The sequence below is a fragment of the Typopeltis vanoorti genome, chromosome 12 (genome assembly GCF_054136105.1).
Source record: "Typopeltis vanoorti isolate ZY-2024b chromosome 12, IOZ_Tvanoo_1.0, whole genome shotgun sequence".
In the NCBI taxonomy this organism is placed as follows: Eukaryota; Metazoa; Arthropoda; class Arachnida; order Uropygi; family Thelyphonidae; genus Typopeltis; species Typopeltis vanoorti.
In genome coordinates this window covers 123,866,422-123,886,284 of record NC_143560.1, presented here as the reverse complement: position 1 = coordinate 123,886,284, position 19,863 = coordinate 123,866,422, and the positions used below count along the sequence as shown (strand labels likewise).

Sequence of the window (19,863 nt, the reverse complement as noted above, 5' to 3'; positions counted from 1 at the left end):
ATCCAAAAAGTGTGTGATTTCATCAAAGAAAATCTGAAATCGTCTGTGAGATTGATTGAAGATGAATTGAGGATTCCAAAATCAATCGTTCCCAACAATTTGACCGAGAGTTTGAGCTTTCGTAAATTGAATTCAACAATTTGTTCCCCATAATTTCACTGACGATCAAAATATGTATGAATTGAACACTGCAAGGACCTTATTAAAACCGTTCATAAGGACTCAGACTTCCTTAAAATGATTGTTACTGGTGACGAAACGTAGTGTTTTGTCACCAGTCTCCGTTCTGCCTCATTAAATGTATGAGGATTTCACAGCCAAATTAAACAAGAAACTGTATGGAAACTTATGCTACGCCATAATATCAGATTTTTGTGTCTCCAAGAAACATACTTCTGCAGATATAAAGATATGAAAACTTTAACAGTTAGACATCCACTTCATTCTTATAGGAAATTTGGAAGATTTAACATGGCTGGAGTAGGAGTTCTTATTTTTGTCCCCCCCCCCCCGGGTCATTCTGTAATATTCAAAGAGATGCAGAAGAGTGAATCTTGACACTAGAAATACTGGGATGTATAATAATGTTTATATATGTTTATGCTCCATTCAATGTAACAGTTAGAGGAAATTTCTTCCAGTAATTGGAGCCATATTTATATGGTTCCCACTACATCATACCAGCTGGAGACTGGAATTGTATTGAAAACCCCGCATTAGACAAAATAGGACACCCCAGGAGTGGAAAAGTGAGATATACACTGTTAAAGACATGTCTCGACAATGCTTAACTAGTAGACATATGGAGGATTTGCAATCCTAATCTCCAGGCTTACACATACATGAATCAAGGTATTGGTACCCGTCTTGATTGAATTTATACCCCTTCTTCCCTTATAAATAGGATAATTCATCTTGACATCAATGTGTCTGATCATAATCCAGTTCTGTTTAAAGTTCCACTGCATGGAACAAGTAGGGATCAGTTCTGGGCCATGGAGACTTCCACCAAATTTTCCATTGATCTTTTCAACCAAATTCTGGATCCTCTGTTCATATTGAAATAATATTACCTGGAATTAGGATATGTGGTTGAAATTCAAGCAAGCAGTAAAACAGAATATGATGGAATGTGGATAGGAACAGGCTTTCCCCAAAAGGAAAAAAGTTGAAAGACCTATATGAAGAGAGAAGCTGGTTCCTAACAAATCAACATAATGGTATGGAATGTAGCAACATCATTAGAAATATTAACATGTAGATAGATGTGGAAAGGCAGAAACAAGTAGAAGAAAGAGATTTTAAGATAAGACTACAGCAGCACTTAGCTGATAGCACTTCAGCTACATTCTTCAATAGACAAGTCACTTAATTCCATAAAGAAAGGACTAACTAGCACTGAAATCTATGTTAATGGTGAAGACATGTCCATCACTCAAGACATTCTTGACTCCTTTCAAAAATACTACAAAAATTTGTTTGAAGACAATAGTACTGTGGGAAATTACAACTCTTGGAACATTAATGGATTTTCTGTTCATATCCACGATGGGCTTGACACAACCCATTACAGCATCTGAAGTTACCTCAGCCTATAAAGTATGCTAGACAAGAAAATCCCCAGGACCTAATGGGCTAGGGATAGAACTTTACCACGAGGCCTGGGATTTTATTCTTCCCATTCTAGTTATGCTATTTAATTCTTTTCTCTCATCAGGACACATACCAAGTGAATTTGTAGCAACCCATACTGTCTACATCCCAAAACTTAACACTTTAATCAGCAGCTGGAGACCTATTTCTCTATATAATACTGATTATAAGATATTTTTCTGCATTATCAATAACAGGAAGAAAGTGGGAATGAGATACATAATAAAAAGCACACAGGTACATGATCTGATCTGCTTAGTTAATACGAAAAAGCAGTTGATGACAGTGCTATCAATAGACCTTACTCAGATCCAACTAGGGGTCTATGGCACTCCCATAGACCCCTAGGTGGATCTGTCCTCTCCTTCTTCTACTTTGAGGAAGATCCACTTACTTTAATCTTTCCTATAAGGCCTTATCAGCCAACTCTTCTTATTTTATGACCCTTATGCTATTAGAGTACTCGAGGGCCATGAGGTCTTTTCATTTCTGGCCTTACAACTATGCCCTCTCAATAAACCTTACTATAATTCTTCTATAATCTACTCTTTCCCCTTCAATATACCCTATTCCTGCTATGGGTTTAAATTCGGAAGAAGGCTAGTTCAGAAGCCTTAAGGTAGCAGCCCTACCACTGAACTATTCCATCGTCAGGCTAGTCCCCTGACATGGAGAACATAATCCTATTTGTAAGCTGACAGAAAAAGATAATCGGATTGAATCTATGGGAAACTACTCTGGAATGGAAATTTAATCCACTGTATATCACATTAAAATAAAATTTTAATGTGATATACAGTGGAGTCGACAGAGACCAAAGAGCACAAGCAGGAGTCATGATTTGGATTCATAACTCCCTTTCAAAACAGTTAAAGCATTATACATTATGGAATGAAGGAATGATAGAAGCTAGAATAAAAATAGATAGAGGCTATTTAACAATAATTGATTTATATGCCCCAGAAGAAGGAAGAGAACAGGATAATATTGATTTTTATAATCAGCTACAAAACATATATAATAAAATAAATAAAAATGATTACGTAATTTTAGCAGGAGACTTAAATGCAAGAATTGGAAACATGAAAATTAATAATAATATAGGAATACATGGAGAACATACTCTAAACAGGAATGGTAAAAAATTGATTGACTTTGTAGTTTATAATAACCTAAAAATAATGAATTCCTTCTATAAACATAAAGACATACATAAATATACTTGGGCAGCAAGAGGATGGAAATCAATATTAGATTACTTCATATTAAATGAAAAGACATCAAAATTTTCACTAGATGTTAGAGTTCACAGAGGATATGAAATAAGCAGTGACTACTTCCTTGTTAAAATAAAATTAAGATTACCACTTAAATGGCTACAAGTAACAAGAACAGAAAGAAAAATTGAAACATTTGTTTATAAAACTAGACTATTGAACGACACAAATGTACAATTGCTACATGAACAAAGAATTAACCAATATCTAGATAAAATAAAAAAAAATGAAGAAATAGAAATAGAATGGCTTAATATAAAAATGATACTAAATGCAACAGCAAATGAAAGCCTTAGGAAAGGCCAAAAAATTCAATGAAAGGAAAAAACTGAAGATCTGGGATGATACAATCAAAGAAATAATCAAAAAGAAAAAAGAAGCCTGTCACAAATGGTTAAGCAGTAAAAGATTAGCAGATGAAATAGAATATAAAAGAATAAGAGCCATAGCTAAAAGAGAAGTCAGAAAAAGACATAGAGAATCATGGAATAAATTTATTTCTAATTTTGAACATGATTTATATAAAATAAAACCCAATGTATATAAAATTTCAAAACACTTAAATGCAGATACCAAAGAAAACATAAAATTAAACACTGAATTGAAATTAGAAGAATTTCTAAATTACTACACAGAATTGCGGACAGACAAATATTTTAAAAAAGACAACTGGCAAACAATTAATGAAAATGAAAAGGAAATAACCAAAGAAGAATTAGAAACCAGCCTCAAACAAACAAGAAACGGAAAATCACCTGGAGAAGATAAGCTAGGTTCAGAACTATATAAATACTTAGGAACAAGATTCAAAGAAAGACTCTTATAATTTTTAAATAAAATTTACTCAACTGGTATCCCTCCCAATAGAATGGAAAAAAAGCAATTGTGATTCCTATCTTTAAAAAAGGTAATAGAGATGACCCTAAAAACTATAGAGGTTTCAGTATACTAAATTCCTGTTACAAAATATATAGCAGAATCTTAAATAGCAAACTAATGAAATATTCCGAAAACTTTATTTTAGAAGTACAGAATGGATTTAGAAAAGGATGATCATGTATAGACCCGGCCTTTTGCCTAAAATTAATAATAGAGAAAAGAAGAGAATACAATTTAGAAACACATATTGCATTTATTGACTTTGAAAAAGCATTTGACAAAGTTAAAAGAAACATATTATTATTATTATCCAGGCTCCCGTGGAGTCAAAAGATTCATCGTGGGAGGTCCTTCCTAAGAACATAAAGTCTATCATACCACTCCTTAAACTCATTGACCATTCTCGCCCTCACCACTCCATCAGGAAATGCATTCCTTAGCTCAACCACCCTCCATGCAAAGAAACTACTCCTCATCCTCTTGCTCACAGTTTCCTTTCGTAACTTCCAGGGATGGCCTAACATATTAAAAGAAAGACAAATACCAAATAATATCCTAAAAGCTATCACAAGTATATATGAAAAGAATCAAATACAAATAAGATTAAATCACAAGCTATCATATACGAGAGAGATAAACCAGGGGGTCCGACAAGGATGTCCCCCTCTCTGCAACTCTTTTTAATATCTACTTAAATGAAATAATTATAAAATGGAATAAAAATTTACATCAAATAATTAAACTTTCTCCTACAGTAAACTTAAACACTCTCCTCTTTGCTGATGACCAAATAATAATTACAAATTCTGAAGATAACTTACAGAAAGCTATTTTAGATCTAAATGAGATATCCAAAGATTATGGTATGATAATATCAACAGAAAAATCAAAAACTATGGCCTTTAAAGGACAAGATCCAGCAAGAACTAAAATAATAATAGATAACAAGATATTAGAACAGGTGAATTCATTTAACTACCTAGGATGTATGATCACATATGAAAATGAAAAAGATATAAACGTAAAAATTGCAAAATATTTAAAAATAACAGGTGTAATTAACTCTATATTTAAACCAAACCTAGTTCAAAAACAAACCAGACTAAAAGTATACAATACATTAGCCCTACCAGTCTTAATGTATAGAAGCGAAATCTGGACAATAAAACAAAAAGACAAACCAAGATTAACAACAGCAGAAATGAAGTTTATGAGAAAAACTGCAAAGTATACTCTATTTGATCACAAAAGAAACGAAGAAATTATGAAAGAATTAAACCAAGAACCAGTAATAGAAAAAATTAAAAAATATAAACATAAATGGATGGAACATGTTCAAAGAATGAAAACAGAAAGATTACCAAAACAAGCCTTAAAGTACAAGCCATTAGGAAAAAGAAAACTAGGACGTCCTCTTAAACGATTCAACGATGACTTCTAAGGCCGGAACAGGCCATGCTAGGCCTAAATTCTTGATATGCATGATGATGATGATGATGATGATGATTTTGTATTATTTTTAATTTGCTTTAAGTATATTGCTATTGTTTATTTATTTTTCACTAAAATTGTCAAATCAGTAATTTTCTTATAAGTCCGGGTAAACGAATTAATTTGGATCAGTGGAAGTCAAACAGCGAGCCAACTGAATACGATTATAAGCAAAGTGTACAAACTCGATTGTAGCTTGAATATTAAATATTCCAAAGCACATTACATTGATTTTTTACTTAGGTTATGTCCCATGTGAATATTGTAAAAAAATAAACTTTGTTTGTCTCGGAATAGTTTGTATTAGATGTTTTTGTAAATAATTCTTTTGATGCTAACTGTGTATACTGCTTTAATAAGAATATGCTAGAGTGTTAAAAACAAAGGCAATGTTTTTGTCGCCGAAGCTGTACATGGATGCATTAGAAAGATTGTTATTGAAACTTGTATGTATGAGAAAGGCTTGCAGGCTCTAAGTGTAAACATCTCCGAAGTCATTCAGAAAGAGTTCAAACAACTTTTCGATGGCCAGCAACTTACAATCAAAAGAAAGTGGAGGAGAACAAAAGGTGTGCCGAACTTGTAACTTAAGATGAAAGACTCATACTGATTCTTCGGGGTTGCCAAACTTCATGCGAGGTCTCAGAGGAGGCCTAATAAAAAGGGACTGAACCAAGAAGAAGGGGTCCCGGTTCCAGAATTGCTGTCAGAGAGGAGGCCGCCTGGTCCAGAGTTGCCATCAGAGAGACTGCCCGGATCAACGTTGATTGAGAGAGGAGTTTCCCCGTTTCCAGAAAGGAGCTTCTCGGGTCGAGACATCGCTAGAGAGAGAGATACTTCTAGGCCACAGACAAGGTTTCAAATTGCCGAAAGGAAGCGTTCCAATTGCCGGAGAAAAGTTTCCAGGCCAGGTTAATGTCAGATATTCACCAGTGTGTTGTGTTTTCATTACAATTTGATGAATCAAACGACTTCACTGATATTGCTCAGTTAATGGTATTTATTTGCATGGTATTTCAAGATTATTCAAGTAAAGAAGAACTTTTGAAAATTATACCATTATTGGGAAGGACTAGAGGAGAAGACATTTTTTCGACATTTGATGAATTTGTGAAACCATACAAACTTCCGCTTTTTAAACCTGTGTCTATTACTTCTGATGGTGCTCCTGCAATGATAGGTAACAAATCAGGCTTCATTTCATTATGTAAAAACGATGACAAATATCCAGATTTTTTAACGTACCACTGTATTATTCACCAACAAGTACTGCGTAGTAAAAGACTAAACAAAAAAGATGTTTTGGATATTACATTTAAAATGTAAATTCTGTTCGAGGAAAAGCCCTGCAATGGCGGTTATTTAAATTACAGGCAGATAATGATAGGGAACTTCTGTTGTGTAATAATGTTCGCTGGCTCAGCAGAAGTCAATTTTTAGAAAGATTTCTTGTATTAATTAATGATATAAACATTTTTCTTGATGAAAAAGGAGATATTTATCCACAATTGAATGATAAAAGATGGTTGTTACGTTTATCATTTTTAGTAGATTTCTGTATGAAATGAAGCAATTTAAATTTAGAGTTACAAGGTAGAGATAAAAATTTAATTGACATGTTAAGTTCAATAAAAACTTTCCAACAATATTTACTTTTATGAAAGAAAAGCATAAATGATTGCAAATTTAGACATCTCTCATATTTATTAAAATTTTTTGAACAAAATCAAGAAATGCTTCACTATGATTTAAAAGAATTTATTCGTAAAATAGAATTAGTTGAGGAAGAAATAAATTCAAGATTTAAAGATTTTAATAAAACTGAAATGATTGTATGTTTTATCAATAATCCATTTCAAGAAAACTTGAGCATCAAAGAAATTTCAAATAAATTAGCGGGCTGTTTAATATAAACCAAGCTGAAGTAGAACTTGAGATAATAAACATTCAGAATAGTTTACATTTTCAATCAATAAACAATAAAGTCATTTGGAAGTATGCACATGAAAAATTCCCAATATTAACTGATATTGCAAGAAAAATTGTGTCGTTTCGGATCGACATACTTGTCAGAATTCGCTTTTTCAAATATGACTGTCATAAAAAAATCAATTAAGAAACCAAATTACAAATGATCGTTTGGATGACTGTCTGTGATTGGCCACTTCTTCATATCAACTTGACTATGAAAATATTGCGAGGTCCAAAGAATGCCAAATTTCACATTAGCTTTTTTTTTTTTAATCAACCAGCATTTCTTGTAACTTGTGAGTTTGTAACCAATATGTTGTTTTTTCTAACTTTGGTTTTCAGAGAAATAAATATTTTATTCCAATATATATATATTTTTTTTGTTGTATTAAAATAATTAAAAGTGATAAATAAATTTTAAATACACATGTAAAGTTTTTAGTTGTGTATTTTTTTTTAGTTGTTTATTTGTGCATAATTAGAAATCTGGTTAGGGAACATGATCTCTAACCTGATAGATCGCCGAATAACTTATATATAAGAGAGTAGATTGCCGAATAACTTTTTATAGAAAAGTAGCTTGCATAGTAAAAAAAAGGTTGAACACCACTGGATTATTGTCATCAATTAACATCCTCCCATAGTCATATTTCTTCTACTTGCCATATATAGAAAGAAATCACTAGAATTTTTCTTGGCTCAGTTGGTTAATTTCTTCTCATACTTTACTTTTGTTTTCTTTTCCAATCAAGTCACTTGGCCTTATCTTTCTACTCTTGATGCGACTGATTATCACTAAAATTCATCTTGTTTTGCTTCCACAGGCAGTTTCTTCTTCCAGATTTCATGCTTAACATCTTCATTCATCCATTTTACTCTTCTTTATTTCATATTTTTATCTTAAGAATACACTCAGGCATTGCTGCTGTTAAATAGCTCTTGATCAGTGCCTGAACCAGCATCTGTCTTCTTTTTACTAAACTCCTCTTTCCATGTTATAGCTCCCAGTTGTCTCATTGGCTTTTCATACAAAAAATTAATAACCTTCATCACAAGAATCAATTCCACTGTGGAACTTGAATCAAATGGAACTATATCTTTCAATTATATATTTGGTTTAATCCTTTATCCAAGTGTAAGCAAACAAAGTTTGCACCTGAAGTATTTTCAGGACTTGGGCAACTCATGGCAAAGGTGGTATAAGTTCTCATCACTTGCCTTAGTACATTATATCGTGTGCTTTGCATTATCTCCTTGTGGACATGTATAATGCTATGCATTAAGGGAAGGATCACTACCCAGACCAGTTTCAACCTTTATTGAGGTTTTATCAGTGGGAGCCAGACTCAGAGGTGGTGATACTAAGGTGGAAGTAATGGAGAAGTCATATTTCCATATGCCAGTTGTCAAAAGGTGTCACACGTTATTATTATTAAAATTCTCTGGATTAGAGATAAGTTGATGGAAGTTTTTTCACTTGACTATGCTGCCAATTATATATTTGGTTTAATCCTTTATCCAAGTGTAAGCAAACAAAGTTTGCACCTGAAGTATTTTCAGGACTGGGGCAACTCATGGCAAAGGTGGTATAAGTTCTCATCACTTGCCTTAGTATTCCATAATACTAAGGCAAGTGATGAGAACTTATACCACCTTTGCCATGAGTTGCCCCAGTCCTGATAATACTTCAGGCACAAACTTTGTTTGCTTACTTGGATAAAGGATTAAACCACACATATATAATTGGTAGCATAGCCAAGTGAAAAAACTTCCACAAACTATATCTTTCCTTGATGTTCTTATAAAAAGAGAATTGGATGTCTCTCTATCAACATCTGTTTTTTGCAAACCCTCGTTTTCGGGTCAATATACTCATCCTACTTCAGCTCTCCATCTCCCTCACAAAAATATGGAATTATCAAATGCCTTCTTTCCAGAGCTCGTTTTATCTGTTCTTCATCTGATCTACTTCAGAAAGAAATTTCTACAATTAAAGAAACTGCCATTTGTAACTGTTACAAAACTCAAAACAGTAGAGAAGATTAACCATTTTTCTTCACCCTCTATTAAAGAGAAGACTTGCACAGAATTCCCATCCCATACATTTAAAGTCATTTCAGAACCCATTTCTTGTTCCTTAAAGACGTTTAATATTTCCACAACTTTTAAATCTATAAATTTAATTAGCTCATTGATACTATTTGGAAAGATAATAATTTCTTCTCGACTGCTACATAGTCTATTCAGTCCAATGCAGCTACAAGATATTTTACTTTGAACAAACAGGCCAATCTGTATCTGCATGTTTTTCTGAACACTTATCCTTCATTTCCTCCAGGAAACAGAACAAAACAGGTCTAGCAGAACATGGGATTATTAATACTAGCCACAGGATCCTTTGGAATGACTTCAAATTACTACATAGATATTCCCATAAATACGAGCATCTCTTTAATGAAGCGAATTACTTTGCCATCTCCAAAATCTCAGCCTTAACAATGGACTCTCTATGCCAAAAATCTGGGAAATTATTATTAAGACCTATATACTCTTTAATTATATAAGTTTTAATTACATTTAACACATGTGCTTAAATTTTTGGTTATAATTGCCCACACTCATTCAGAAAGCATAACAATTCCTTTTCTTGGTTTATAGCCAGCCCTAACTATGCCACCCCTAATCTCTGACTTCCTCATACTTGCTCCTATCTACTCACCTTTGCCCTTTGTATCTCTCCAGACTCAAATACTCCTCATTCATTCTAGGCCATGCCATTGTTATGCTGACTCTACCAATATACACACATTCATTACTGCTTCCAGAATCCATTCTCCTCGTGGTGTGTCTCTTTGTCTCTCCCCCCTCCCACACACACACATTGCTGTCCAACTTTCATTTGTATTCTCATCTACATCATTCATAATAACTTCAGTCTCACCTGGCCCACTCTCCTGCTTATTTCCATAACCCCTGATTACTGCTGATACTTTCACTCACTCATTACACTGCCTTCTACCGACAGTCTCTCCAGTTTATTTACCTCATATATATTTAAATGTAATTAATCTCTTTTATACAATTCTGATTTTTGTATAACAAATTCTTTCATGCTGATGTTAACAGCTGGTTCTATAGGCAAATGATAATGAACATCAGGACAAAATGCAAGGTATTCATTTTGGTTTGAGACATTGAAATAAGAGTATTTTGTTAATGATAATTTAGTACAAGTGCTAATAGAAATCAATGGCAACTATAAGCTTTTCAAAATGAAAAGACAGTCTCTCCAGTTTATTTACCTCATATATATTTAAATGTAATTAATCTCTTTTATACAATTCTGATTTTTGTATAACAAATTCTTTCATGCTGATGTTAACAGCTGGTTCTATAGGCAAATGATAATGAACATCAGGACAAAATGCAAGGTATTCATTTTGGTTTGAGACATTGAAATAAGAGTATTTTGTTAATGATAATTTAGTACAAGTGCTAATAGAAATCAATGGCAACTATAAGCTTTTCAAAATGAAAAGAGATGTGCAACAAGGCTGCATATTTTTGCCAGTGCTTTTTAACCTATATTTGAAACCCTTGACCTACCCTTGGTAAACAGCAGTATTCGAATTATAGTTGGTGGCAAAAAAATCAATAACCTTAGATTTGCCAATAACATTGACTTTGTATCAGAGAATGAACAGACAGAGTTTCTAGGGCACTCTGTGATTATGGATTAAAGATTAGCATTCAGAAATTAAAAATAATGTCTTTGCTCAAAGAGGCTAGAAAAATTTTAGTTAATGATGAAAAATTGGAAGTAAAAAGATTTACTAACCTAGGAAGTGTACAACACAGAGATGACCAGTCCAAACATAATATTAAAATTCACTTTGCTAACAACTGTTGCCCTTCAGAGGTTATAACCTTTAGAGGGACAATAAAATACAGCAACTGCAAAACTATACTTCCTCAGCACCCTTCTTAACTTTGTCTTATCATATGGTATCATTGGACATTGCTAAAGGAAGATGAGTAAAGCTATTGGCCTTCGAGATGAAATGCTGCAGAAAACTTACTTTTGAAGATACCATATGCTACACATGTGACAAATGACAAGGTGTTAGAAAGAAAATCTGCTCCATCCTCACAACACAAGAAAATGTTATCACTAAAATACATCAAAAACAGCTCCAGTGGCTGGGCTTCATAGCTAGATCTGCTAGTTTACCTGAAATAGCACTGAGCATTTCACTTCTGGTTAAAAAAAAAAAAAAAAAAAAAAACACCAGGGGTACGTGATCTAGAATCAGACAGACAGATAATATTTAAAAATAGACTAATTCTTTGTTCTCCACCTTGTTAAGGTGATCCTAGTACAGAAACAATTGAAGAGACTATATCAAGACTTTCACCTTTACAGTTCTTCAGTTCATTTCTTGTACTGTGAGTATATAGATTATGAGTGAAGAAGAAGTCAGTGAAGCTAGATCTACATCTGGGAATGTATCATTGACAGAGTTTTGAGACTGTATTGTTGGGGTGATTATGTCATCACATTGAATACTTGCAGTGTTGAAGAGGACATTAGCTTTTCTGAGTAAGGAAATCATTCTTCCACTCTACAAGGTTTTGAAAATACCACATGTTACTGTGCTCATATATGAATATACATTGACTGTTTGTGCTCAGACACAGTCATCTGTATCCAAAGACAATGAAGAGACCATTTAAAAGATCCAGCAGTAGATAACCAAATCAATATGGACTGTAGAATTGGTTATATGAAAATATGGTGAGGAAATGTTGTATTCAGAGTTTGATTAATAGACAGAAGAGAGGAAACATGACAGAAACATAAGTTGGTGTGTGGAAATCTTGCAATATAGATACATGTGAAATTGCACAGTTCATTACAGGTAGGTGAAGAATATACCTGAAAACAAGTTAAGAGTGTGGTAAGGAAGCATGTGGTAGATATTTAGGTATTGTGTGATTTGGAGAGGTCCTCCCAACTTGACACTCTGGGGGAGTTTGTATTTCAATAATAATAATAATAGCAGTAAGTACTAAGCAAATAATGAGCTCAGTAAATAATTAATAATAAAAAGTCAGATAGAAAGCAGGATTTGAATTTTCTTTTCTGTCTTACATTGTTATTCATAGTTTCAATGAGTTTACACTCTCGTATGATGTTATATTATACATTATGCAATAGCTAGCATACACACAAACACTGACTGCTTGTTGAACCTCTTCATTAAAGCAGCTTTCTCTATGAGTGTCTTGAATAAATACATGCAGCTGTTTTGCATGAATATCATTATTATTTTTTTTAACATTTTTTTTCAGCCATTTTCAATCCTTTGTATTAGGGCATTTAAAATTTTCTAAAATAATTTTGAATGCCCTAATACAAAGTTAAAATTCTTCAGAAATGATTTTATTTTAGAAAGGAATACATCCATCATTCGAGCCCAAACTAAACTAGAAAATGATCCAAAGACATGTTTTTCAAAATTTTCTATACTCAGATGTTGCTATCTTTTACCGACCCACTTTAAATCATGCTGTCTAGGCTCCAATCAAGTCTTCTGTCAAGTTTTCACCATCTTTATTTCAAAGGCTTTTACAGATATATGTTAATATCCTTCATTTTAAAGTCTATTAAATTTAAGTTATAAGCCTAGTTGTTACAAAGGGTCTGCTCCATTGACAAAATTGCTTAGCTTTTTTCTTTTCTACTGTAAACATTTAGGAGCATCGTGATTTTTCAGTAATTGAAAGATTTATTTTATTTTTTCTTAAAGGCATCCTCTTCAAGAATTATGTTCATCATCATTTGTTTCAAATGACTTTCAAAGTGGAGGAAACTATACTAAAATGAAAGTGATTACAGGACCCAATGCTAGTGGAAAGAGTGTTTACTTGAAGCAGGTAAGTCATTTCTCTGTGAATCTAACTGCTCTTTTTCTTAAACTTAAATCTAATTTTTGATAGCAACAAATTTTTGATATAATCAATCTTTATGGAAAGTCGTAACTGGATGGTTTACACATATTTTCTAGAAAAATATCATTTTCAACATTATTTTCAGTACAGTACAGTATCAAATGTATTCTGATATTCAAGTGCATCTTTTAGAATAAAACGTTATGAAATGTTCTAAAGAATATCCATGCTACAGATATTTTGTAAGAATTGCTAGAGACTATATTATTATTACCATCTGTGCTCCACAGAGTCAGATAATCATTATGGGATGTATACAGTATCACACACAAAGCTCATTCAACCATATCATAAACTGATTCAGTGTGTGTCTTACATTCACAACTTTCATTCAGGCAATGTATTTCACTCTCTGTGCAAAGAATTCACTCCTCCTTCTCCTCTCCTCAAAGAATTGTTTCTTCACACCCTCCATACACCTTCCAGGTATGGCTTCTTGTTCCACTGTCTCCTCTCCCATTCTAATAAAAATTTCTTTCATTTACCTGGTAACAATCTCTGACCAACTTGTGTGTCTCAATCATATCCCCTTTCCTTCCCCTTTTCCGAAGACTTTGCACATTACACTCTTTCAATCTGTCTTCACATTCCAAAAATCAGTTACCTTTTTGAATCTTCTCTGGATCCTTTCTAACATATCATTTTCACCATGAAAACCAGATGACCAAATCTGTGGACAAATAACCCATATGAGCCTGATCAAGGTCTTATACAGTGGTATCATAACCTCTCTATTTCTGCATCTCAAGCCCTCTGCATCATTGCCATTATCTGATCCGATCACTTCACAACTTGTGCAACATCGTCCCTTCCCTGAATTTCAGACCCTTGTCCACCACCACTCACAGATCTCTCATCTCTACCTCCTTTAAAGTTTCCCCTACCAAGTATATGCTTTGCATCCCATCATTGCTTACCAAATTTTAATATCTTACACTTTACAACATTGAAGTGATAGTTCCACTTATCTGCCCGTTCAAGGGCATGACATCTGCTTGACTCTGAATTGCTCTCCCCAGTTTTTGCATCATCTGCAAACAGTTGCAAAATATCAATAGTTAAACCCATCCCAATATCATTAATATACAAATTAAATACCAATAGTCCAAAACAGACCCCTGTGGCCCACCAGTAGTAACTTTCCTCTTTTGGGATTCTGCACTCCCATATACAATTTTCTGATACCTATCTAACAACCATTCACAGATCCAACTAGTCTGTTATCCAGTCCCATCCATTCCAGTTTATTTAACATCTTGTCATGTGGCAGTCTATCAAAAGCTTTTGCAAAATCTAGGTGTACCACTGTATGTACATCTCCCTTGTCTAAGACAATTGTCACCTTGTTATACTACATAAGTAAGTTGGCAAAACATGACCTCCCTTTAACAAACTGATGATAATCACAGAAAGTACTGTGATTATCAACCCATTTCTGTATCAGAGTTCTCAATAATCTCTCCAATTCCTAAACCACAACTCTGGATATACAGATTGGCCTATAATTTGTAGCCCAGTCTTATTACCACTTTTATGTAGTAGAACAATTTTAGCTTCTTTCTACTCTCTCTCTCTGGAATGTGTGCCTGTTTTAAAATTCTTATTAAACAGGCATGCCAATGCTGCTGCCAATTCCCTTAACACATGAGGTGATATGTTATCAAATCCGTATTCTTATTGATATCAAACTTATTTATTTCCTCATATAACTCCTGCTCACTCACAATTAAGCCATCTTCTCCTATGTTCTCTATACTTAGTTTGTCATGATTTCACCCTGATGAGGATGAAACACCCTTATAAAGTGTTCACTGAATACCTCAATGATGTTTTCTGCAGCAGTTACCATTTTCATTTGTTAACATCATACTACCATAATCTTTCTTCCTTCTACTTACAAATTATCTCAAAAAAAAAACAAAAAAAAACTGCAGTTTTTCTTGGTCTGATTTGTTAATTTCTGCTCATACTGTAGTTTTGCTTTTCTTACCCACTCAGTCACCTTCCTGGTCTGCTCTTTATATTCCTCATGCAATTGATTGCTACCATTATTAATCTGTTGCCTTCATATTATTCTTTTCTTACATGCTTAATCCCTTCATTCATCCATTTTACACCTACTTTATTCAGTCTTTTGACCTTTGGAATACATTCACATGTTGATGTTAAATATCTTTTTGGTTATTCCCACACAGTAATTTCTCCCTCCCACTCTTAACACCTCATTCAATGCTATTACTCCAAGCTGTCTGCTAAGCTTTTCATAATCACCACCCTTGTAATTCCACATATATTCTTTCCTCACAGTAGTCTTCATATGGCTAGCCACAACCCAGGTGATCACTTCAAGATCACTGTCTCAACCGAAGGGAAATGCGAAACCCTACTCACAATCGCATCTTCTGTGAAATTATTAGATCTAAAACTCTGGATCCTTGTGTGTTCTCATTTACATAGTGCCTAAAATAGTTCATTTTCCTTATTCCCAAATGCTATCTCTTCATTCTGATTTATACTCCTATAATTAAAATCACACGTAATAATTGCCCTTCTCTTGTTCACTAATCCAATTGCTTATACATTTCATCATTGCCACACTCCACATTCTCTGACTTATAGCAGCATCTGACTAAATATCTCTGTCAACTTCCACCTCACACCATGCTGACTCAAAACTATTGCCACCTTTTACATCTCACATCTGCACTTTATGCAGACATAATTCACTTGCTATCATCAACAGCATTCCTCCTCCCTTCTTGTCCTTTCTATTGTCATGAAAAAGATCGTATCCTTCTGTTTCTATTCTCTTTCAAGATATCATCCATATCAAACCATGTTTCACTTATTCCAACAATTTTTGAATGAATAAACTCAAGCAATGAAACCATTTCATCTCCTTAGCGTTTCCATTCCATAGCATTTGTAAATAAACAAAGAAATTCACTTTTAGGTCTATAACCAGTCCTGCTCATGCCACTTGTAGGTTATGATTTCCAAGTCAAGCCATGATATGTTTCAATTTCTGTAATATTTGGGGGAAAAAAATCTCAATATATTTCAATGAAACTTTATTTATTCATGATGGTTGAGTCTGAATGTATAGTGTGTGTGTTGAAATTGTTAGTAGGTTTGTTCATGATTTTTGTGTAATTGTAGCTTCTGGGTAAAACAAGGTCAAAATGGCAGTAAGAACAATTATGAGATACATGGTATGAAAATTAGGTGTAGTATAGATTTTTCAAAACTGATTAATTATCTAGAGCAAGGATTCTCAACCTGTGGTACGTGAGCCACTGCCTTACTGGTACATCTAATATCTTGAATTAAATATAGTGGTATGCCACTGGAAAAGGTTGAGAACCCCTGATCTAGAGTATTTATATGGGAGAGTTTTGAGGATGTGTTCATCAAGAGATTAATTGAGAGAAGTAAAAGGGTACGAATGTGCAGAAAGCATGATAATTTGTGGACTTTGAGGTGTTAAACAAGAGTTGAGAATGAGGAGTGAATATTAGACAAATAATAGAATTCTGTGAGGAGCATAACATTGAGAATGGTATCAGCTAGAAGGGTAAGTGATAAAATATGAGGTCCTGAAAATATGATTGAGTATGGTTGTTGAACAGAAGAGAAAATGGCCAATGAAAGTTTTTTTTTTTTTACCTTGGTTCTATTATACATTAAAAATGCCAAGAAATTATACACTTGGTTTTAATCCTTTACCCAAGGAAGCAAAACAGTTTTGCATGTGAAATATATTCACGTCTGAGCTATTTGTGTATAGAGGCTAATGACCTCTCATCACTTGCCTTAGTATGTATCCCATAATGCAAAGTACATACCCTTTCGGATGTGTAAAATGCTATGTATAATGGGAAAGGCCACTATCCAGACTGGTTTCGACCTTTATTAAGGTCTCATCAGTGGGAACCAGACCATGGAAAGACACCAAGGTTGAAGTAATATAGAAGTCATATATATCTCATATACCAAGTAGCCATTTCTTGCACTTGTAAACCTTGAACACATCCCATCCCTCTAGTATTAAAACCTACCTCTTTAGCTTGAAATACTCCACTAAAGTGTGCATTGAACAACTGCAACATCTCTTTTGCATAAGGCACTCTATTTCCATTTTTATCCAACATACCACAATGTCATTCTTCCACAGTCATTTCTCCTCCTACTGGCCACATAACGAAAGAATTCCTTAGGATTTTCTTTGGATCTCAGGACCAGTCTCTTCTCATATTTCAGTTTTGCCTTCCTCGTCATACTAGTTATCACTCTCCTGTCCTCAGTCATATTCTTCATGCATCTGCTCTTCATCCCTCTCCTTATTTCTCTTCCATAACCTTTTGTTTGCTTGCCGTTCTTGTTTAATATTATTTGTCATCCATTTTATACCATATTGTGTTCTCTTTTTCACTCAAGGTATACAACCTGTCATTGCTGCTAATCAGTATTTCTTCATAAATTCTTATGTACTGATGATATCTTGCCCTTCCAAATCCTCCATCCATGGAACTGTCTCAAGCTTATTTCTAAGATTATTGGAACCTGTCCTATAATTCTACATAATTTCCTTTCTCTTTGATACTCCTGTATGTCTATTCATTCTCCAAGTCCAAACCATGTGGTAATTCTCTCTAACTGGGGCAAAGTTGTCATCTCAGTTGCAATCAGTTCCTGTGATGCTATGACCAAATCAAAAACTCTCAAACCTCATGTTCCTTTTATGTGTTGCTAAGACATTTGTCCCTCAAGAATTCCAGAAATTCCATTCCCTTACTACTACTAAATGCAGTTTCCTCTTCCCAATTTATACACTGTAGTTAAAATCTCCCATAACAATCATTATTTTTGCACTCGCCAAGCTCAACTACCTAAACATCTGCTTTTTACTCTCTCCCCTTCCTATCTTACAAAATGCTATACTCTGCTTCTTCTATTCCTGTCAGTATATCCTCTTCCATTGGTAGAGCCTCTGCTACTAATGGCTCAGTTAAGTAACTTTGAGCGCGGTTAGTAGTTGGTAGGGGTCCAATCGTTCGATGCTGTCGGCACACTCTCCCTCAATGAGTCTTTGGACTCCCTGGAGTTGTCAAAATAATAATAATAATCTGCATCGTCTTATAGATTCCAGCAATTCTTAAGCAGGCTGGGTTATCAGCACCACCGATTCATCTCCTTTATTCCAGATGCTCCTGGCATTAGTATAAAGAAACATCAAACATTATCAGTGTTTCATTATTATTTCATTAATTATTCTATCGTTATTCATTACTATCATTATTCTATTCAGACTCCACTGGATTCTGTATTACACCATGTGTTTTCCCTTCTCCCAAGTGAATATTCTCATAAGAGTTCATCCCAGTACCATCCACCACAGTAATTCTAGTTTTCTTGCATCAGCACTTTCACTTGTTTAGAGAACAACGTTCTTTCCCGATGTCTGTCCTTCCTCATTCAAATGCAAGCCATCTCTCACATGTAGTTTTCTTGTGTCATCAAATGCACTCTAGGCATTCACATATTGCAAGCTTCCCTTTCGACACATTCTGACTGTAATTTCATGTCATATCAATGATGAATTACTATTCATCATTGATACTGTTCTCCTCAGCTCTGTGTTATCATACCCTGGACAACACACTTACTGTCTCCCTCTTTTAGTCTTCTGTCATTTAACCTCAAGTATGAACCTCAGATCTCTCTCTCTCTCTCTCTCATCATCTGATTTATACTTCCTCACAAGTCATTATGGAGGTGGCCCAAGACGATAGATAGTAATCTGTTTGCATTAGGAGCACAGAGAGTAGGCCAGCAATGTGACTCATTTGGTAAAGATAGAAAAAATGCAATATGAGCAGGTTTTGCCAAGAAGAATCCTAGGGAGTTCTTTGATATGCGGCAGATAGGAGTAAGGATGATTGTGGGAGGATAATATTAGTAATCAAAAATGGTAGCTGCTACAGAGAATATAGTTGAAGTATTTAGTGAGCAATTTATCAAAATATTTCATGCTCATGGATGAGGCAACATGAGGTGCTTGAGTGTAGAGCAGTGTTTCCCAACCTTTTTGATGTCGTGGACCCCCTGTAGCGAACGTTAATTCACCGCAGCCCCTATAAAATCCAAAATGGAAATTTTTTATATTTTACATATCATAAAGATGAAGTAGTAAATTACAATTTTACAACACTAAATGTGTCATTTATGACAATGTAATACTGTTATAAATGGAGATATTTGGAAGAATATGAACATATCAATTAGGCCTAATATTATGAATTTAACACTCACCTAATGTGATGGCTGGTGCTATTTTTCAGACGTCAACTTTCGCATGTCAGGATCAAAACTGGATAATTTCAGACCTAGATCTGGCTCCACATTAACTCTGTTCCTTTATTTGTTTTTCATATATACAAGATGAGAAAATGTTGTCTCGCATAGATATGCAGTGGCAAATGACAACAGATGTCTTACAGCCCTTTTGAAAATTTCAGGTTAAACAGACTAGCTTGGAACCAAAACTCCAGTAAAGGTAATGAAGGACACAGCATTTTGA

General features: G+C 34.1%; 1 protein-coding gene across 1 annotated transcript in view; it reads left to right on the top strand.

Annotated features, from left to right (window-relative positions):
* The window catches only part of LOC150101203 (mutS protein homolog 5-like), a 194,114-nt gene that overhangs the window by 102,143 nt on the left and 72,108 nt on the right, over positions 1–19,863 (top strand). Inside the window, exon 10 of the mRNA XM_090402188.1 lies at positions 13,082–13,208. Within this exon, the coding sequence (XP_090258314.1) occupies positions 13,082–13,208 (127 nt within the window). The remainder of the gene's footprint in view (positions 1–13,081; positions 13,209–19,863) is intronic.